At 40.5% G+C, this 20,104-nt stretch overlaps 1 protein-coding gene across 5 annotated transcripts in view; it reads right to left on the bottom strand.

Moving 5' to 3' along the window:
* sptan1 (spectrin alpha, non-erythrocytic 1) overlaps positions 1–20,104 on the bottom strand; it is a 62,142-nt gene that overhangs the window by 31,470 nt on the left and 10,568 nt on the right. For all 5 annotated transcript variants that reach the window (XM_078271227.1, XM_078271229.1, XM_078271230.1 and 2 more), the window contains exons 2-20: positions 15,590–15,829; positions 14,768–14,893; positions 13,885–14,025; positions 12,923–13,203; positions 12,622–12,766; positions 12,359–12,513; positions 11,999–12,134; positions 11,744–11,845; positions 10,574–10,711; positions 10,357–10,467; positions 10,103–10,180; positions 9,806–9,961; positions 9,459–9,663; positions 4,469–4,650; positions 4,106–4,349; positions 3,785–3,907; positions 3,451–3,668; positions 3,145–3,237; positions 2,832–2,966 (exon numbers count right to left, since the gene is read on the bottom strand). In XM_078271227.1, coding sequence (XP_078127353.1) covers positions 2,832–2,966; positions 3,145–3,237; positions 3,451–3,668; positions 3,785–3,907; positions 4,106–4,349; positions 4,469–4,650; positions 9,459–9,663; positions 9,806–9,961; positions 10,103–10,180; positions 10,357–10,467; positions 10,574–10,711; positions 11,744–11,845; positions 11,999–12,134; positions 12,359–12,513; positions 12,622–12,766; positions 12,923–13,203; positions 13,885–14,025; positions 14,768–14,893; positions 15,590–15,826 — 3,006 coding nt within the window. In that variant the 5' untranslated portion in view covers positions 15,827–15,829. The remainder of the gene's footprint in view (positions 1–2,831; positions 2,967–3,144; positions 3,238–3,450; positions 3,669–3,784; positions 3,908–4,105; positions 4,350–4,468; positions 4,651–9,458; positions 9,664–9,805; positions 9,962–10,102; positions 10,181–10,356; positions 10,468–10,573; positions 10,712–11,743; positions 11,846–11,998; positions 12,135–12,358; positions 12,514–12,621; positions 12,767–12,922; positions 13,204–13,884; positions 14,026–14,767; positions 14,894–15,589; positions 15,830–20,104) is intronic.

Raw genomic sequence — 20,104 nt, 5'->3', positions numbered from 1 at the left:
AAAAGGAATTGCCCTTTTAAATGCCTTATTAAAAGCTGTATTCTTAATTTGGTTTGTAAATACATCTTTTTTTGCAGGAACATTTGGGTAACCCTTTGATCAATGTCAAACAATGGGCAAGGGACATGACCATAAACATATCTCCCGAGGATTGGAAATCATATTTGAGTAACAACTAAATGTACAAATAAATTGGCAATAGGTTCATCAAATAACAAATAGAAAAAAAAAAAATACATGGATGGCAAAGGACACCACAACAGTAATATAAGTTGGAATTATTAAGAAAAGACTCTTGCTGGAGATGTGAAGAGAATGGTGCTATAGTGGATCTATCATTACTTTTGACCAGCACTTAAAGCTTCAGTAAGTATTTCGCAAAAAGTAGCGTGAGACCTCCTACTGCAGCTCTCTCCCTTCTTCCTCCTGGCCCAGCCTCTACCATCAGACGAGCACGGGCATGCACCAGCGTTAGGGCTGCACAATTAATCGAATTTTAAATCACAATCACGATTTTGGCTTCCCTTGATCAAATTCACGTGATCGAGCGATATTTAAAATGCGTCATTCCATTCATAGAACGCTCCGTATCAAAGTTTTTTTTTTTTTTTCAAAGCTCCATAAACCACTGTCTGATCCTGTGCCTCCATGAGCCAATCAGAGTTGTTCCCTGCACCGCGCAGCTTAGTTTAGATGTAGACAGTCACAGAGGACAGAGTAACATGAGGAAAATTCCTCAACAGACAGCAATCGGTGATAAGTTATCACAGTTTACCAGTAAACGCAACATTTTGTCCCGTCTGTGTTGTTTTTCAGACAACAGCAGTGACCAGTGCTAGTTTGTGTCTTTTAGCTCATAGCTTTAGCGGCAGACTGTTGTATGTCCCACTGTTGGAATCCTCTACAGTGAAATACAGTCACACTACACGGTTTAGCGGTCAGCATTTTATCCGTATTTAATCCAGTTACTACTGTAGCTAATGGTAGGCTAACGTTACCAGCTGTGTAACGTGTTATTAATGTTTACTAGCATGACATGCAGCGATGTTTCTGTTGCCTCCAATGTCTTTTTTGGAGCATCAGAGCGCAACTCAGACATTTAAGTGTCCCCGTAATCTGCGTTGCCATTTCATCCAGTAGATACCGGGCATTTTAACATGCGCCGTTGACGTGAACAGAAAATTGCGTTGCCTGTATCTTTTCTTGCTTACACTATTGATCAAAATAATCGTGATTATCATTTTGGAAATAATTGTGCAATTGTGCCCTAACCGGCGTCATACAGTAATACTGGCATGCCGTTAGATAGCGGCAGTTCTATATGAATGACTGTACTGTTTTCTTTGTAAAGCCCTTTGAAATAACACTGATTCGAGGCTCCAATTAGCTACATAAAAAGGAGGTTAGCAGAAGGCTAAACTACCGGCTGGTCTGCCGCGTTTAGGTTTCCTTTCACACCACTTGCGGCGTGTTCTTGTTCAGGTGGCAACAGTAGGCGGTGCGGCGGCTTCGGCCTCTGGTCCTCGCTAGGGATGGGGATCACAAATTGTTATTGATATTGATACTATTTTCGAGACTGCTTAACGATCCAAGTCTTTATCAATACCACTGTCGATACTTTTCTATTATTTAGTGGAAAGATGAGACAACAAATTCTTCATCTTAATAGAATTATTGCTTTTATTGCAAAAAAGTGAGCAGTTTTTGTTTTAACCCTCTGAGCCCTAAACGTCTCACGTTCTGCACGCAGAATATGTGCTGCTGCCACCCGGTAGGAGGTTTAGAGTTCCTCACTGCAGACTTAACCGTTTCAAAAAACTAATTTATCCCAGTGTCTATTAAGCTCCTAAACAGCCGCAAGTAAAAGGCAGAACAGGCCTACATGACGATTGAGATTTGTAATTGTTGTACGTGTGATCTCTCTTTTTTAATTTATTTTATTTATTTATTTTGAGTAATGTTTAACTAATGCATTGCATGACACCATGTTGGGTTGTACACACCATCAGGACCATAGTATGGTCTGTGGTATGGTATTGTACAGTATTTGTTGTTTGTACATGTTGTCTGTGTTTGTTTGTTTTTACTATGGCTGCAGCATGGGTTAGGTGCCCAAGACAAATTTCCCACGGTGTGGGAATTAATCTTGACAACTCATATCCAACTATTTTGCCCTCAGGTGATTCTTCTTCACTATATAAGATCTTTGTTTCATCTACAATGATGGAACAGCCTTCCATTGGTTGACAAGACGAAAACAAGCTTTTGATTGGTCAGAATGGTCTCCTAGAGCATCTATGGGAAAAGCAAAATGGTGGATAGCATAAAAGCTAGCGGCGATAAAACGACCGAAAATTCTTGAATTATGAAAAAAGTGTATCAACATTGGATTAAACAGTTTAGATTTATAAGACCCTGAAAAACTATGCCGTTTTTTGTCGTATATGACAAGCTTGCGTGATTCTTGCAATGTTCAATCCAAATATACCAAGACTGCCAGCATTAGTTTTAAGTGGGCTCCATGTTCAGTCTCATCTAATTGTATAACATGTTAGTTGCAAAGAACTCTTTCATCTCTTAAATGGATTTTTGTTAAAGGTTGACAATTAATTTCTGATTATTACAGTCACTGAAAACAAATTATTAAATAAGTTACTTAAAATTTGCCTCCCTGATATTAAATATACCTAAACCAACCCTGAACAACTTAACTTGCATTACTCAAAGTGACATGTGAATTACCTCCGATTTAATATTTATTCAAGCTGGTCAGGTTAGTTTCAGCCTAACCTCTGACTGTATATGGTACACTGAGCTGGTTTTATCTGTACCTTGTTGGTGCTGTTGAGCAGGGTGAGGATGTCCCCCTTCTTCATGGTTACTTCACGGGGACTCTTCTCCTGGTAGTCGTACAAGGCTAGGACCAGCTCCTTCCCTGTCTCATCATCAGTTGGGGCTACTTGTTGCTGTTCAGTTAAACAAACAGAGTCATTGATTTGTGCTCTCTGCTTAAACTGGCGAAAGTTTGATTATGATAATTTTTAAACAGTCTAGCAATCAGAGGCTTTATTGCACATTAAAAAACCTTCCTATGAAGCTGAGCACATGTGCAGTGTTGAGGTGTGAAGAAGGATCGGGTTTTACCCTGCAGGACTGGGCCTGTTCCTTCAGACCCTGGATGCTGCTACCGTAGGCACTGAGGTCAGACATCAAAGCCTCATGCTTCTTCAGCAAAGCCTGTGGAAGACAGACTATTCAGCACAACTGCATTTGTCACAAAGGGATATATGCTCGAGGCTTGTGCAATAAATGTAACATGATCAAAGACAGAGCCTTAGGGGGAAACACTAAAAGATCAACACAATGATCTACTTCATACTTAATCGCAAGTAGTTGAAAAATGTATATGATATTGTTGTCCTGATATTTTGTTAAAACTCATTCATGTACCTCAGCAGAGTCCTCGTCTTTGCCATAATCTGTGCTCCCCACAATGGGCTCCTTCTCCCTCATCCAAGACTCCGCCTCGTTGGCATCAGCAAAGTACTGCTGGGCTTGCAAAGAGTCCTCCAGATCCTGTCTCCTCTGGGAGGCCTTAGCCTTCAGTGTGTCCCAGCGTCCATGTAGATCAACCAGCTTAACTTTCACATCCTCCCCAGCAAAGTGTCCTGGGAACCCCACACATGAATGATCAGCATTCTAAATACTTTTTAATACTTCACTTACTTAAGATTACAATCAACTTAAAGGAGATATCAAACAGAGATTGGCTTTAAATGAATACCTTCCTCGACCATGGCCTCTCCTTTCTGGGTGACAGCCTTAATACGAGGCTCATGACCGGTTATCTCAGCCTGCAGGGCCTGGTGCTTCTTAAGCAGGTTTTGAACACCAATCAGGTCTTTGCCTGAGGAAAACACCAAGAGAGACTTTTTTTTTTTTAGATCTTTATCAATCATCTGAAATATCTGAGGGTGGTGGGCTTCAACTGAAACATCCTTCAGGTTCATTGCTTATCTATGTAAACTGACCATTTGAAGGAGACTATATATCGTCGACCATTAGCTTTTATTTAATAGTACTAGCAAATATAGCAACGTTTTACCTCTGTTAGTAGAGGCAGCAATGGGCTCTTTCTCACGGATCCAAGTTTCCTCGTCCTCCACATCTCTGAAAAGCTGCTGGAGCCTAAGAGAGTCTGACAGTTTCTGTTTGCGTGCAGCCATGGGCTCGCGCAGAGCTTCATAACGCATCACTAAAGCCTCCTGTTTCTTGCGGATGTTGTCAGCATCAAAGTGTCCAGCCTCTTGGAACTGGCGAGCCTGGATTGTTATGCCATCAATGCGATCCTGAGAGAGAACAATTCATACATTTGCATTCAACTATTGTGTAGCCAAAAAAAAAAAAAAAGAATTAGCATCCATTAGTATCAGGTATGCCTTCATGATGTATGTCTAGCATTGGGTACCTGGTGAGCAGCCACATCAGCCTCCAGCAGTGCATGTTTCTTCTGCAGGTTTTGGACACTGGTCAGGTCTTTTCCATAATCGTCTGAAGCTAAGTGACCCTCAACTTCATACAGCCACAGCTCAATGTCCTCTACGTTCCTGTTGAACTGCTGCTGCTGGTTGGCCTCACGGAGCTTGATGCCTAAAGTAAAATGGAATAAATCAAATTTACAATAAAAACTCACCTCACACTGTTCCCCTGCCATCAGTAATGGGGTGCTGCAGGGGTCCATCTTGATCCACTGCTAGTTACATTATACATAAATTACACTATTCATCCTAATCAGTACTACATTTTTATGCAGATGATACAATTTTATCTGACCCTGGTTTCACTCCGACCCAGGCTCTGACTCATCTTCAGTCTGCTTCATTTAAACCAAAGTTAACCAAAAAATGTAGACCACACATTCTAAGTTTCATGTAAATCGGAATAACTTTTGCCGAGATACAACCGTTCCGGTTTCAACAGCCACCTACAGGAAGTTGGTCCTCCATAACTTGCGCATTGCGTTAGCTATCAAAATTCTTTTGATTGACTTTAAGTCATGAGGGTCCACCGAGTCTATATCCAAGTTTTTCGTGCAGAGATGTGAATAATTAATAACCAAAATTCTAACAGCGTCACCTAATGGCCGATTCACTCTAAATTTGGCATGGATGCTCAAGCCCCTATGCGTAACAACTGTCATGTTTGGTGTCAATCGGAATAAATCTTGGTAAGATACGCATCTTACTGTTTCGACAGCCCCCTACAGGAAGTTGGTCCTCTGTAACTTGCGCATTGTGTTAGCTATCAAAATTCTTTTGATAAGTTTTTGTCATGAGGGTACACCGAGTCTACGTGTACATTTTTGTGCAGATGGGACTCACGCTCTAGGATGAGTTAAAAAAAAAGGTAGGTTTCGCTCAAAGCGAATTTGCCAATTAATTAAAAAAAAATGAAAACAGCGCCATCTAAAGGGCGATTGATGCCATATTTGGCACACAGCCTTATTGGCACACGGGGAACAACTGTCTTAAGTTTTGTGTTCAATCGGAATAGCCGCGTGCAAGATACAACCGTTCCTGTTTCGACACCCACCTACAGGAAGTTGGTCCTCTGTAACTTGCAGATTGTTTTAGCTATTAAAATTCTTTTGATAACTTTTTGTCACGAGGGTCCTCCGAGTCTATATGCCAGTTTTCGTGCCGATCGGACTCACGCCCCAGGAGTAGTTAGACAGAGTAGGTTTCCAATATATCAATATTTTCCTGATTAATTAAAAAAAATTAAAACAGCGCCATCTAATGGCTGATTGACCAAGTTTGGCACAGATGCTAGACCGGCCATGACGAACAACCTTGTCAAGTTTCGGGGCAATGGGAATAATTGTTGCCACGATAATGCAACTTACTGTTTAGACAGGAAGTTGCTGTAACTTGCACATTTTTTCATCTATCAAAATTCTCTGGATAACTTTTCATCATGAGGGTCAACAGATACTACCTGCAAAGATTCAAGAAGGCCTAGGACGAGTTCGAAAGAATGTAAAACACATGAAAAATACATAATTAAAAATGTCCGCCTTCCAGTTGGGCGGAGCTAATGAAGGTAAATATGGCAATGATTAGAGCAATATGGGTATTAAATCTGGTGAAGATATGTCCAAGTTAAGGCCTTCCAGGCATTAGGGGGCGCTATGGAGTCCACTTACAGGTTTGGGCCAAATCGCTGTACAGTCTTGCAAAGCTCCCAGGTGTTTATGTGGGCGCCAATTTTTGTGAGTTTTCGTATATATTGAGGCCGTGAAAAATGTGCCCAAGTGCTAAAACCAATCAGGGGGTGCTATAGAGCAACCATACCACTCCCAAGCCTAAATTTGAATTCAGATGAAAGAGTTTACTATTGTGCACAATGGCTGCAAAATCTTGAGTTTTCGTGCATCCTAAAGTCCTCAAACAAGTGTTCGTAAAATGAAGATTTTTACACAAAAACCAATATTTCGGAAATTATAGAATTTTGTAATTTTTTTTCTAAAAATAGCACCATGGACTTGAAGAGGAGACCTATGTTCCCTCAAAAGTTGGTATATTAACTTATTACTTTTGTCAAATTTAAGGCGCACGTTAGGGGGTGCTATGGAGCCCCCTGGCAACGCCCGAGCCCAATCACTACAGAACTTTGCAATTTTCAACAGTTGTGACATGTGTGCAAATTTTGAGTTTTCGTGCATGCTAACCCCCTCAAAAATGCGACGAGGAATTGGTAAAAATAATAATAATCTGACGAAAAACAATAGGTTCCTTCGCACTTTCAGTGCAAGGCACCGTTGGGGCCTTGCACTTTCGTGCTCGGGCCCTAATAAATTAATTAAAGGGTATTTCCATTTTTTTTTCCCAACCTGGAGCCTATTTTCCCATGCATTGGTTTCTAAGTGACCAATAGGAACAAAAATCTTTGAAATTGGTCCAGTATTGAGGGAGAACGCTGTAAGTGGTAGCAGCAAACCGGGCTGCAATGTTATCATATAGGGCAAATGTGCATCGCCAATTTCGTCAACTATAAGTGTTGATTTTGCCACTGGCAGGCTCAGATTGTTATTCCAAGTGTCTGACAACATTATGGAAAGAATTGCTAGAGAGATAGACCTTTTAGGTAAAGAGTAAGATCATTTTTGTTAAAATAGAAACCGCTCTGAAATTGCAAATCGGTAAATTATGGGTTTATTTCAACCAAACCAGAAGGGTGATTCTTCAACAGTGAAAGGAAGAACCAAGATGGCTTCGATAGTTTGATTTTGTTTCGGTGGACTTTGAATAATGCAATGATAAAATCACTGTTTATTTAAATGGAGTTTGGCAATAGTGATTTTTCAGTTTCGTGTTAAACAAAAAGATTCTAATTCTTTTACAAAAAGGTCAACCTCTGTAGGGATCCTGTGCATAACGTTATCAGACACTTAGAACACTAATCTGAGCATGTCAGTGGTAAAACAAGCTTTTTGTAGACGTAAATTAAAAGGTGCGCAATTAACCCATTCACTTAAATTGCAGCTTGTTCGCCGCTGCCAACTGCCTCGGTCTTGCTTAATACTGGACCAATTTCAAAGATTGTTCCCATTAGTCACAAAAACATAGGAAAATAGGGTCCAGGTTTAAATGTGACTTTCTGTATAGTTAACCATATCTAACTGTAAAACTATAATTCATAAAACTTTTGTCTGCACTAGATTGCCATGCAGCAACATCAATTCAGCAGTTAAACCCTGTCTATCATAGTGCAATATGCTGCATCACTTGTTCAGGTACTTGTACTAGTTTCAGGTAGCAGTATGGGTCGTTTTCCGGTTTTGTCATTCCGGTCCGGTGTACGTCTTAACCGGTTTGATTTAATGCAAACCAGCATTTGTCACTTGGGCAAATTAAAAAGTAGCATACATCAGCAACCTGTGCCGACGGCATCACAGCGCTAAATTCAACTTGTATTGCAAGCAGTGTATGGCAGTAGGAGTTACTAGTTTTACTAATTCTCAGTAGTGTCAATGTTTTTTGGATTAAATAGCTTTTCAGTAGCTTAGCTCTTTTATTGAGCAAGTGCTGCAGTAGCGCATCAACACACGCTACATTTCCCCAAGCATTTCTGAAGCTCAAGTGCAGCGGAGCTTTCTGCTGTCTGAAATAAAACGGCTGAGGATTAGTGACACCACCGCCATACACAGACATGTATGTGGTGTACATTGATGTACAACAAAAATAGCTTCAATGTAGTAAACTACTTTTGCCATGTCGCTACATTTTTTTAGGGGTAATGTAAGCTTCATTTAAAAGTAAAGTAACTTGTAGCTCACTAGACTTCCCTAGACTAGCTTGCCCAACACTGTTTGTGTTTTTTTGGGGTGACGAGACAATATATGGCTGAGTTACTCTAAAAAGATAAAACTGTGCCATCAATATGACATTTTGGATTTGAAGCTGACAAAAGAGGTAAGCAAAGACAAGGCAAAGTGTTAACACTGCAGGAAAAAAGTGATGGCTTAAAAGTGCATTAACGCCACAAAATGGACTGGAGTCGCTACACTCATTATGGGCTCTCTCGGTCTCACCTGGGAGTGGGTGCTGAGTCTAGTACGACACCTAGTGGTAGAAGTCGGTATATCAGTGTTTGGCATAATATCAAACTAGTTAAAAATGCACACCGGCCCAAACCTACTACCGGTAAGCACCTTTTAAAGCTACAGTTTGTAACTTTTATATAAAAAAAAAAATAAAAAAAAAAAAAATTGTTTTTGTCATATTTGCTCAAACTGTCACTATATCCTGACAGTACTACATGAATTAGATAATCTGTGAAAAAAAATCATGTTTCTCTGCCTGCATTGTCAATCACTACTAGTGAACTCACTGTCAAACTATGCAGCGCTGATCAAATATGAATCAATATTCTGTTACTGTGTTGCTATTTCTTGCCTCAAATGTTTTCAGAAACGTGTTTTTGTCTACGGTTTAGCTAAATAATGAGAAAGTTTGCTCCGGCCAATCAGCCAGTGGGCTATGCTTGGTTTTTGCTCGACTTGGTCACAGACTCATTTTCTCATGGAAGAAACTGCAAACTGCCCTCCAACTAGATCCGTTCATTCCCCTTGAAGATTTTAAAACTTTGTTTTTTATGACTTTTGTAATTGTTTTTATTGATTCTACTTGTGGCTTGATTGATGTGGTTGTCTGGTTTCATGTGTGTTGTTCTTGTACACTACTTGTGTGGTTGTTGACTACTATGTGTGGTTTCTTGTCCTCAGTCTCTCATAAAAAAGATCTCAGTACTAATGCTTATCCCACATTGACATACACTTGTACTGCCATATTTGATTGAAAATTTCACATTTGACAAACTTGTACTTGAATAAAATCATATATATCCATATAGTGTAGTTTAAAAGTGGTCAGCCCGAGCTATCCTACTGCCAGTACCTTTGAGCTCGGTGGCCTCCAGCAGTTTCTTCCACTGGGTGCTGACCTCCTCCATGCGGCCAGCCACCTCAGTAGAGGCATAATGCTTTCCATCCAGCAGCTCCTGACCAGACTTCTGCAGGGCATCGATGCGGCTCTGATTAGCTGACAGCTCAGCTTCAAAAGCCTGGTGCTTCTGCACCTTGCCCTGCAGGTTAGAGGGGTCCTGTTGTCGAGCGAGCAGAGGCACACAGGATGGAGAATGGAAAGGTCAGAAACAGTGAGCACAACATGGGGATGTACAAAAATATTTCAATATGGAGGACACATCTTTGCACAACAAGATCTCAAATTCTTTGATGAACTACTTTGTAAGCCTCATCTGTGGCAGTCTTCATCTTCTCGTTGATCCAGCTCTTGAGCTCATCAGAGTCCCTGAAGAACTGCTGCAGGTGGAAAGAGTCCTCCAGGGCAGCACGACGAGACTGAGCACGCTCATGCAGGGCATTGCGGCGGCTGAGCAGCTATAAATGTGCAAAGGAAAAGAAGATATGTTTGCATGAGATAAATTACATAATCCTGCCAGCTGCTTTAGCATTCAATGCTCGTATTTGAGGGGGTTTATTCATTTAAGGGAAGTTGAAGGAGCTGACAGTGGTACTCACAGCATCTCTGCGGGTAGCGACATCCTCTTTGGCATAGTGGTTGTTCTGAATTAGTTTGGTAGCAAACTCATCCAGGGCCTGGAGATGTACAAGACAAAGATTCAAAGTGCATCCTATTTCATAACCGTACAACTCTAGATAAAACTGTGTAAAACCTGGCGGTGATTGTACAACTTCCATGCAGTAGTAATGATATTATTGCTCAATGACTGCAAGGTGAAACGTGAATTGGAAAAGTGGACAAACAAACTTACAGTGATCTTCTCTTCCTGGGCACTAAGCGACTTCTCAAAGTCCTCATGTTTCTTCAGCAGTGCCTCTACACTGTCCAGGGAGTCACCAAGGTCTTCATTCAGGAGGAAAGCCTATACAATGCACGTACAAAATTAACAAGTGGCACATCACATCACTTACTAGAGAATACGCACTGGGGTAATTCTTTGCTGAAGAAAGGTTTTAGTGTCAGGTTACCTCTTGTTTGCTCATCCAGTTGTCAACTTGCTCAGTATCCCTGTAGAAGAGCTGCAGGTCCATGCACTGCTCATACTGTTGCCTGCGAACCTCCCACAACTCCAGCAGAGACTCCTTCTCCTCAGCAAGGATGCCCAGCTACACACAACACACCATTATAAACATGATAAAAAGGTACACAGTGTCCGAAATCAACTTTTTGACTCACAGGCCAAGTTGGCAGGTAGATGAAAAAATCCACCAGCCAAGCATATTTTTTACCAGCCATAATATTAAATTGCAGTTTTTTTTGTAACTTAGGTCTACATAACAAAACTTTAGTTCTGCTGGTAGGGTTGTTAATGATTAACTGGCAATGGGATTTTTAAACGTCTTTTGCATGATAAAAATGTAACTAGGCTATACAATCTATTACTTTACTTAACTTGCTAGTCCTAACTTTGAACCAGCAATTTGCATTTTAAGCTCCTCTTTTTTTCTGCTTGTGGAGAGCTACGTGACAGCTACGTGTTAAATCGGCCGTCTGAGAGTATACCAGTCAGACACACAGCTGACAACCTGCAGGTGGAGGTGGTGGAGACAGGCTCGGACATGCACGCCGCGGGCCGCTGTGGACTTGTGTCAGTCCAGCAAGCGGTTTCAGGAAAGTGACTGCATGTGTCCGACAATGCACAGAATATCAACACCGGTACAAGCCTGCAGCTGTCCGCGGACACGGAGTGCGGAAAGTGTGTCAGTGCCTCCCGCATGGGGGAACTGAGACTTGTTTCCTTATTGTCGTCAATGGTTAATGATCGGTTAACTTTTAATTTCATTGTGCTTTCTTTTAGAAGGCTGGCTGCCAAAAATTGCCACTTACAAGCTAATTAATTAGCCTGAGGTAAACACTAGTAAACAGAACTGACGTGGTGGCTGGCGTCTGCGCCAGTGTGTATGTGTGTGCGTGTGTCAGCCCGCCCCCACAAACTATTTTGGTACAAACATTTACTCGCCATGTGGTGGATAGCCCTCTGAGATTTACTTGCCAAACGGAAAATTTACCCGCATTTGGCAACTGGCGAGTGTTAATTTCGGACCCTAATGGTACATGGTAGTGTGCTTGTATAGTACTTGTGCTTGTAGGTATCACACAAAAGAAAGAGTACAATCTGGATGCTGTCATTGTCCTACCTTTTCCTTGACCTCCTCAGAGGCGTAGTGTCCTGTATTGAGCAAGGCTTGGCCAGCTTCATCAGTGGCTCTAAAGCTGTCTTCATGGGCATCAATCTCTCCCTGTGAAACACAAAAGACAATCTTACATTGCTTATTTTTACATGTGAAATAAATATTGCATTTTATTTTTTATTTAGCTTTTAAAAAGACAAAGCTAAAGTGGTAATAACATTTTGAAGATCCTTTGACATGGTGTATTATCAGAGATTTTACCTTATGCTCCTGGTGGCGGTCTAGTAGAGCCTCAGCTCCAGCCACGTCATTGGCAAGTTCATCAGCATTGATCAGGGCTTTCATCTCTGTCACCCAGCTGGTCAGATCCCTGAAGTCAGCAGTGAAACGCTGCAAACTAAAAAAAGAGATTGACACAAAAGGGCAGAAGTGAGCAGAATTCTGCAGAGAAAGGTTTATGGTCTGTTTACTGTCACTGAGAAAATATCTGCCTGTGGAAAAGCAGTTCTGGTATTCTACTCTTAAAAGAAAACATATATAGCATATTTTTGATGTATCAAATAACAGTGATGTGGCTCAGTATATTGGCAGTTTATCACCAAGCGGTGTCTGGTATTTTACTGGTAAGAGTCGTTCAGGCGGGCGTGGCGCTCAGCAGCCAAAGTGCGAATCTGTTCCCAGTTGGTGACGAGTTCATCCTTCTTTAGATGGATTTGGGAGGCATTTTGTGGATGTGTCTGCTGCAGGCGCTCTGCATCACCACCCAGTGTGTTGACCTGGTTGAAATACAAGAAAAAGGGGAGACAATAAGAAGTTTAGTTTTTTTTAACTTCTTCTTTAACTGTACTGTACATATGTTGATTTTCTGTTAAGCATCTTCTTGCCTTATCTTCCAGGGCAGCAAGGTCTCTCTCCAGACCCTCATGTTTGCGAAGCAGAGCCTGCACACTGGCCAAGTCACGACCAAAATCATCAGAAGCCATCAGCTGCTCCTTCTCCTTGATCCAACTGATGGTCTCATCCACATCCCTGTTGTTGGAATCAAACACACAGGTTTGCATTTACACTGTGTCAAAATACCATTTCTTAATAGAGCCTGATAAAATCACCAAATATAGTGTCCATATTTTAACAGATACATAGTTGCTTACAATACAATCAACTGGCTGTCTACATGTTGTTTACCTGTTGAAGCGCTGCACCTCAGCAGCCCCAAACAGCTTGCCCTGCCTCTGCTGGGCTAGTCCCTTCAGGCGCTGCCAGGCTGCGTTGACCTCGTCCTGCTTGCGAACTATGAGCTCAGCTTCAGGATGGGCTTCCTGTATCAGCTTGGCTGCCAGCTGGTTCACCTCATTCACACGTTCCTCGTGGGCAGCGAGGTCAGTCTGGAATTCCTCAAACTTCTTCTGCAGAAGCTCCACATGCTCCAGGTCCTGGCCTAGCTCCTCAGAGGTGGCCATGGCCTCCTACACATAGAAGAGGAATAACATTGACGCAAATTTTACAATTAAGTCAAATATCTATGCTTTAAAGCAAATGCTTATTAATCATTACATTTCATTTACAACGTGTGAATAAGGTTGTTTCCAATCATAAAGTCAAATTTAAGGGCATTTAAGGTGACACACTCCTAACAGCTAACATTTGAGCAACACTATTTTATCCCTCCAACTACCAACTGAACTGCCTCACAATTCGTTCAACTTTAAGAGTCTTTGTGCACTTAGGGCTACAGCTTGTCATAGCTCTTGCATTTTAATTTTAGATGCTTATTTTTATCTACTAGTTACTGGTTAATCAAATATTTCCCTCGTGTTGCCTGACAAAATTGGTTGTCATTTCCTATTCAAATTAATTGGTACCATGACTCTAGGCAATCTTTTTAGCTTCCAACTCCAATTACCATTTCCTTTAAATGAGGACAGCTCTTTTGTTTGTTTTGAACTTTTATTAGAGCAGCTAAAGTGCAAATGCAGCATTTCCATTATTCTCCCAAGTGGCTAGAAGAAAACGGAAAGACTTAATCTGAACATTCCTAAAAATGCCCCTAAACACAAAAATACATGAAATATTTGTTCACTCCAGCAGTAATATTTTTCAGAGAAGACATTTTTCTTTGTGTGAATTTTTTACTATGAGAATCTGACCTTGTCAGTAATCCAGTCCAGGGCATCTTCACACTCACGCAGGTACTGGACCAGTTTCTGGGCCTGCAGGAGACGCATACCCTTCTCCTTGGTTCTCTGCAGCAGAAGGTCCCATAGGCGATGCAGCTCCTCAAGACGAGTCTAGTGCACAGGAGGGAAGGGGAAGTTTTTTTTTAATAAGTTAAAAAGTAAAAAGAGGAGAGGAAGGTTAAAAGAAGTATGAAAAAAAGTAAATGGGTGAAAGACTAGTGGGCAAACATCTCCACTCCAACATAAGACACAATATCATTGTAACTTGTCCTCTATAATGAATTATAGACATTTCCATCTGTATCTTAAATTAAAAAAAAGGGAGTACTGGAGTTTTAAATGTATTATATACATGTATACAATGTATGTATATATATATATATATATATATATATATATATATATATATATATATATATATATATATATATATATATATATATACACACACACACATATACACATATACACACACACACACTAGGACATCTGTTTAAAAATACCCCCTTGAACTAAAAAAAAAATGTCCACACGCACCATTACTTTGTGAGACGACCCACATGCAATAAATTGTTAGTCAATTTCCTAACAACAGAATGACAAGAAGGGATAGCATTTTGCAAAGATCTGGATCGGGAAGAATTTTTGCAGCACTCGAGATTCACACATTGACCACAGCAGCTACCTACTTTTATATATTCTCCCATATTGACACTTGTAAATATGGGTCTTTGTTGTGTCCGGTAAGGCGTGTAGGACTGAATATGATGGAGCAGGTTAACAGTGGACAGCATATTCAGGAAATATGCATATTAGAGTGAACACATCTGTGTGATAACATTGTGTGCCTTACTCGAATGGTCTCAGAGGAGAAGTGGCCTTCGCTGATCATAAGGTTTCCAGTTTCGTCCAGTTTAATAATTGCCCCAGCGTTGGCCTGAACTTCAGCTTCAAAGGCCTGATGTTTCTGCAGCTTACCCTGTGTACAAGAACAGACATAACATATATAAAATTTATAATATTTTACAAGTTAATTTTTGAAATCCACAGTAACCCCTCTTCACATCAGCTGAAAGCGGTGAAAAAATGCCAGAAGTTTTTATAAAAATAAAATTATGACAAATGATTATAAGTGCATGCCAAATTTATCAGAGCACACAATCCAAATTGCCTCCCAAGTTATTAAATTACTGTTTGCTGACAATGTGGCAAATATTTTAAAACAAACACACACACACACACACCACATTATATTGCAGCAAACGCTGTCTTACCGTGAATCGGTCCTCTGTAGTACAGACTAAATTCTGCACTTTTATCGTCACACCTCTCTCTCAGTCTCACACACACTTGCATGCACGCATACGATAAATGACTTTCTCAGATCTAATGATTGTAGTCGGTCCCCAGTGGACTTCTTTAGCGAGTTTTGTCTTTAAGCATTTTACGTGTTATTTATTTATTACCTGCTCACTGACACAGATATGGTAATAATAATAATAATAATAATAATTCAAAATTATGTGAAATTGCATTTTGTTTTTTACTTTAAAACTTAACATTTCTTTGGGGAGGATCCCTAAAACCCCTGCCAAATATATATATCTAACAAACCTAGGGAAAACACTGAATAGGGTTCAGAAACTGCACATGAACAAAAACCCGCCTGACAAACCTGCAGGTTGGAAGGGTCCTTGTAGTTCTCATCAGAGGCGATCTGTAGCTTCTCCTGGATCCACTTCTCCAACTCGTCGGCGTCGCGGCGGAAGAACTGAAAGCGGTATGAATCCTCCAGCTTTGTCCGGCGCATAATCGAGAGATCCTTGAAACGCCGGTAGCGGTCCAGCACCTGCTGTCGGCGCTCTTGGATGTCTTCAGCTGTCTCCAGCACTTTAGCCCCTGTGGTGTCCATTTTCTGGAAACATACCATAACAGGACTCATAAGTAAGTTACGAACATGTACACAGCATAAAATAATATATTAATAAATAATATACAAGTATAGAAGAATACTACGCACATCTATTTCATGAAACATTTAAAAAAACTTTAAATATTGACATTATATGCATAACATTGATTAAATAAAAGGGCAAATTCAAACAAGCAATCTAGTCTATACTAGGGCTGCACAACTAATCGAATATTCAGTCGGTCAGGACTTTTGCTTCCCACAATTAAATAACCTTGATCAACTGCAATATTGAGGTTTTAAAGTCGTGCTCAGCTCATAGAAAAGTCCGCTGTTAAATCAAGCGCTTCCTAAACTAACTGCATGACTCGGAAACAGGGCTGCACAATAGGGTGGGGTACAGTTCACTGTATCCCAGATACTGGTACCTGGGATTTGGTTCTGGTACCCAACAGTACCTTTTTTGGTTACTTTTCCTCTGTAATAACAAAAAATTTCATTTCAGTTGTAAAAAATAATTCCAAACCTATTTATCCTATTTACCGAAAACATTTTATTTAGAACATTTTACACACCACAAAAATAAAAACATCTCCCTCTCCCCTCCCAAACCTGTCCCTACAAACTATCAAATAATTATTAATTTGTTACACTGCACTGTATCTTCTATTCTTATTTAAGCGGTTTTCTCTTTTTTAAACTGCTCTTTAATGTTTTTAGTAAAGCGATTTGAATGGCCTTGTTGCTAAAATGTGCTATAGAAATAAAGTTTCTTTGCCCTACAACCTGAAGCCGCCTACACTTGAGGCGGCAAAACCGCTTGTGCCAGTCGTTCCATTGATTTCCAATGGAGAGGGCAGTGACGACCAACTATGCGCTGCACTAGGACAGATAAGCTTGCGCTTATGCGCTCTCGGGTACCGAAATTTGGCACCATTTGATTTAAAGTGAATCGGTCCTCGGTGGTACCGACGTAATTTGGCCAGTACCTAAAAAAGTACAGAGTTCAGTAACCAATCCTGCTGCACAATATTGAAAAAAACTGACATTGCGATAGATATTTTTTCCATGCGATATATATTGCGATAAAAAAAGGGCTAACTTTTACAAGAGGACATAAATAGCTCTATTTTGAAATAAATCATTCTCAACTACTGGGGTAATTTTTTTAGGGGAGTGCATCTTCATAGAAAATAAAAATAAAAGGAGCTTTTCTTAGGTACTTTTCTTTGTTGAACTTTAATGCTTTACAAACACCAAAGCAAGTAAGTGCTTAGGTAGTTAAATACACTGATTGACTCACAGAACACCATTGTATTCATATAATACTATCAATCCAGGTTAAAGTCAACGATATTAATAATGCATGCTTTTTTCTTCCTCTAAATTTCAGGTTGTGTTCAGCCTGCTTTGTTTGTATGATGAATTGATCAACATTGATTGGTGGTTTACTGTGCATGCAGAGCCTGCTTGTCGCGCACTAGCAACAAACTGTGTATCCAAGAACACTTAAAAGGTCCCATGGCATGAAAATTTCACTTTGAGTTTTTTTATCATTAATATGGGTTCCCCTATCCTGCCTATGGTCCCCCAGTGGCTAGAAATGGTGATAGGTGTAAACCAAGCCCTGGGTATCCTGCTCTGCCTTAGAGAAAATGAAAGCTCAGATGGGCCAATCTGGAATCTTCCCTATATTACGTCATAAGGGGAAAGGTTACCTCCCCTTTCTCTGCTTTGCCCAACCATGAGAAAGGCTACGTTCAGACTGCAGGCAAAAGTGGCCCAAATCAGATGTTTTTGGGGTCAAGTGACCAGGTCAGACTTCTTCAGAAGAAGGCCCGTAGCGGTCCTGACGTGCAAATCGGTCGTCCGGTCACACAGACCTCTGTAGTGAATTTGCAGCCATAATCCCACAAAAGGCAAAAATAGCCATGTTGGCTCTCTCTCTCTTCATTCTTCTCCTCCTCAGCACCTGCTCATTAACGTTATGGCTGCCATTACACAAACATTTTGAAATAAATCGATTAATAATTGTGATAAATTATCATGATCTCAATATTGACCCAAATAATAGTGATTATCATTTTGGCCATAATCGTTCAGCTGAGAAATGTTAGTTAATCCTTGCAGTCTCTCTGAAATCAATATAACTTCACTTCGTCAACTCCTTTAACAGGAACTTGGCTGGGAACTATGATGCAGGATATAAAGAACAAAAAACTTTGCCAAAACAAAAATCCTCCATCCTGTCTCAAGCTGAGTAACCAAGGGGCCAGCATCTGAAATAGTAAAATGCCAAAGAGGGGTGGGAGCGGAAATTCCACATGCATGCGAACAGTGCCTAGGCTTCACTACACAATGGAAACGCTGCAGTCAGATTCTGTCCACTGTGCCTCTGGCCCCATGGTCAACGTAGCCTGAAACTGTGGGTAATGTCTAGTAGTAATCATATCTGTTTCCATCAAAACAGACTGAAAGCAGAAAATACATGTTATGTACTTCTTTACAAAAGGAAATACATGTCAGACTGACTGACATGTGATGCGCATTCTTTTTAGAAAACAATGTTTCTAGAAATGCCCATGATATAATGACTATAGAAGTGTATTATTCAACTTTTGTTTTTGTTAAAGAAGGAAAAGAAAATCGCAATACTTCTAGTACTGCAATAAATACAAATTGCAATATACATTGAATCTACACCCATGTATCTTGAAAGAATCGAATTGGGACAAAAGTATATCGTCCCGGCACTAATTTCTAGCTAGCAACCTTTTTAAAACTATCTTAAAACAGGTATTCACACTAGGGATGCACCAATCTGACTTTTTCAGTCCCGATACAGATACCTGGGCTTTGTGTATCTGTCGATACCCGATACCAATCCGATACCGTTGTTGAATTGATAATAAACTGTATACCTTCCACCTTATACCTTCCTTCCACCATGTGGAAGAGACTAAAGGCACCAGACTTTCCTAACTAAACATTATTTTCCTAACTAAGACAAAATAACAGATGTAATGTATTGAATTCTTATGTATTTGTACACTTAACTCTTCCAGCATGCAACACTCGGAGTCCTCCAGTCGGAGGGAAAAAAACAAACAAAACTGGATCGGCCCGTGGATCTGTTAATTTTTCTGATCCCTGATCCAGCTATTTTGTCAACATCGGGACCAATATCCGATCTTAATATTGGATCGGTGCACCCCTAATTCACACTAGCTTAGGCCATTAATAGAGCATGGGCAGCACAGTCTGCAGAGCTGCAATAAAAAAAAAAAAACATTCTAAATTAAAGAAATCATCAGTGAAGCTAATCAAGGTGTGACTTTGAACTCTGTGGTTAACTGGTAGCTTTTATCAGTGAGAAATTTAAAAAATTAACCACAGCATAGGTGAGAATAATTCTTTATTTCTGTGCCAGACTCCACCCATGAACAGACTGACACAAAGAGGAAAAGGGAGATACTAATCTGTCTAACCAAACCAAGGTCAACCAAACCACAAGTACAATAGTTGATGTCCAAGCTGAGTGCATGGTGAGGGTAGGGCTGCGTGTGGAGTCTGTCAGGCCTTAATGTAGATGAGTGGGTTTTTGTTGATGTTGCAGATAGATACAAAAAGCGATGGATAGATGAGAGATCAATAGGAGGATTAGTGCAGTCAGCAGTGCAGTTACAGTGGGCTTTTAACCAGAGCCAGAGGACAGAGATGTTTTGGTCCCCAGAGGCACCATTAGCTTTTCAGACAAGCAAGCTTCCCAGTGAGCCTACACATAATATGGTTTCACTGAATTTACTGCAAGCCAATTAGTGCCATCAACCCACTGCCTGAAAAAAGTGACAGTCCAGAATGTTAACCAGCACCCCTTTCCCATCTCCTAACTTGCCCCAGTTCACAGTCTAATTTGTCTCAGGGATTTAACTGACCTCAGCCTTATTCTGCACAGTGATGTCAGCAGAATGGGACAGACACAAATGTAACTGACACCTTCTCTCACAAGGTTCCACATTTTTATAATATGTATGATTTGGATCAGAGTCATCTCTTACCTCCTCACTCCAATGTAAAGACCCATTTGACATTTACCAGGTTGAATCAATCATGGGGATTTTTTTTAAAGAGAAAAAGTGACAATGGCAGACAAGACTCCGTAACATTTTGGTAGAAGACTGGTGACATACACTGCTGGAATTTCATTGGTTAGACTGACGCAACCAAGACACCACAAATAGTAGGCATGTTAGATAAGGATGAGACTGCCGTCTTAAA

The sequence above is a fragment of the Sander vitreus genome, chromosome 16 (genome assembly GCF_031162955.1).
Source record: "Sander vitreus isolate 19-12246 chromosome 16, sanVit1, whole genome shotgun sequence".
Lineage (NCBI taxonomy): Eukaryota > Metazoa > Chordata > Actinopteri > Perciformes > Percidae > Sander > Sander vitreus.
Note: the sequence above shows the minus strand (reverse complement) of the source record. Positions and strands in the feature narration are given on the sequence as shown.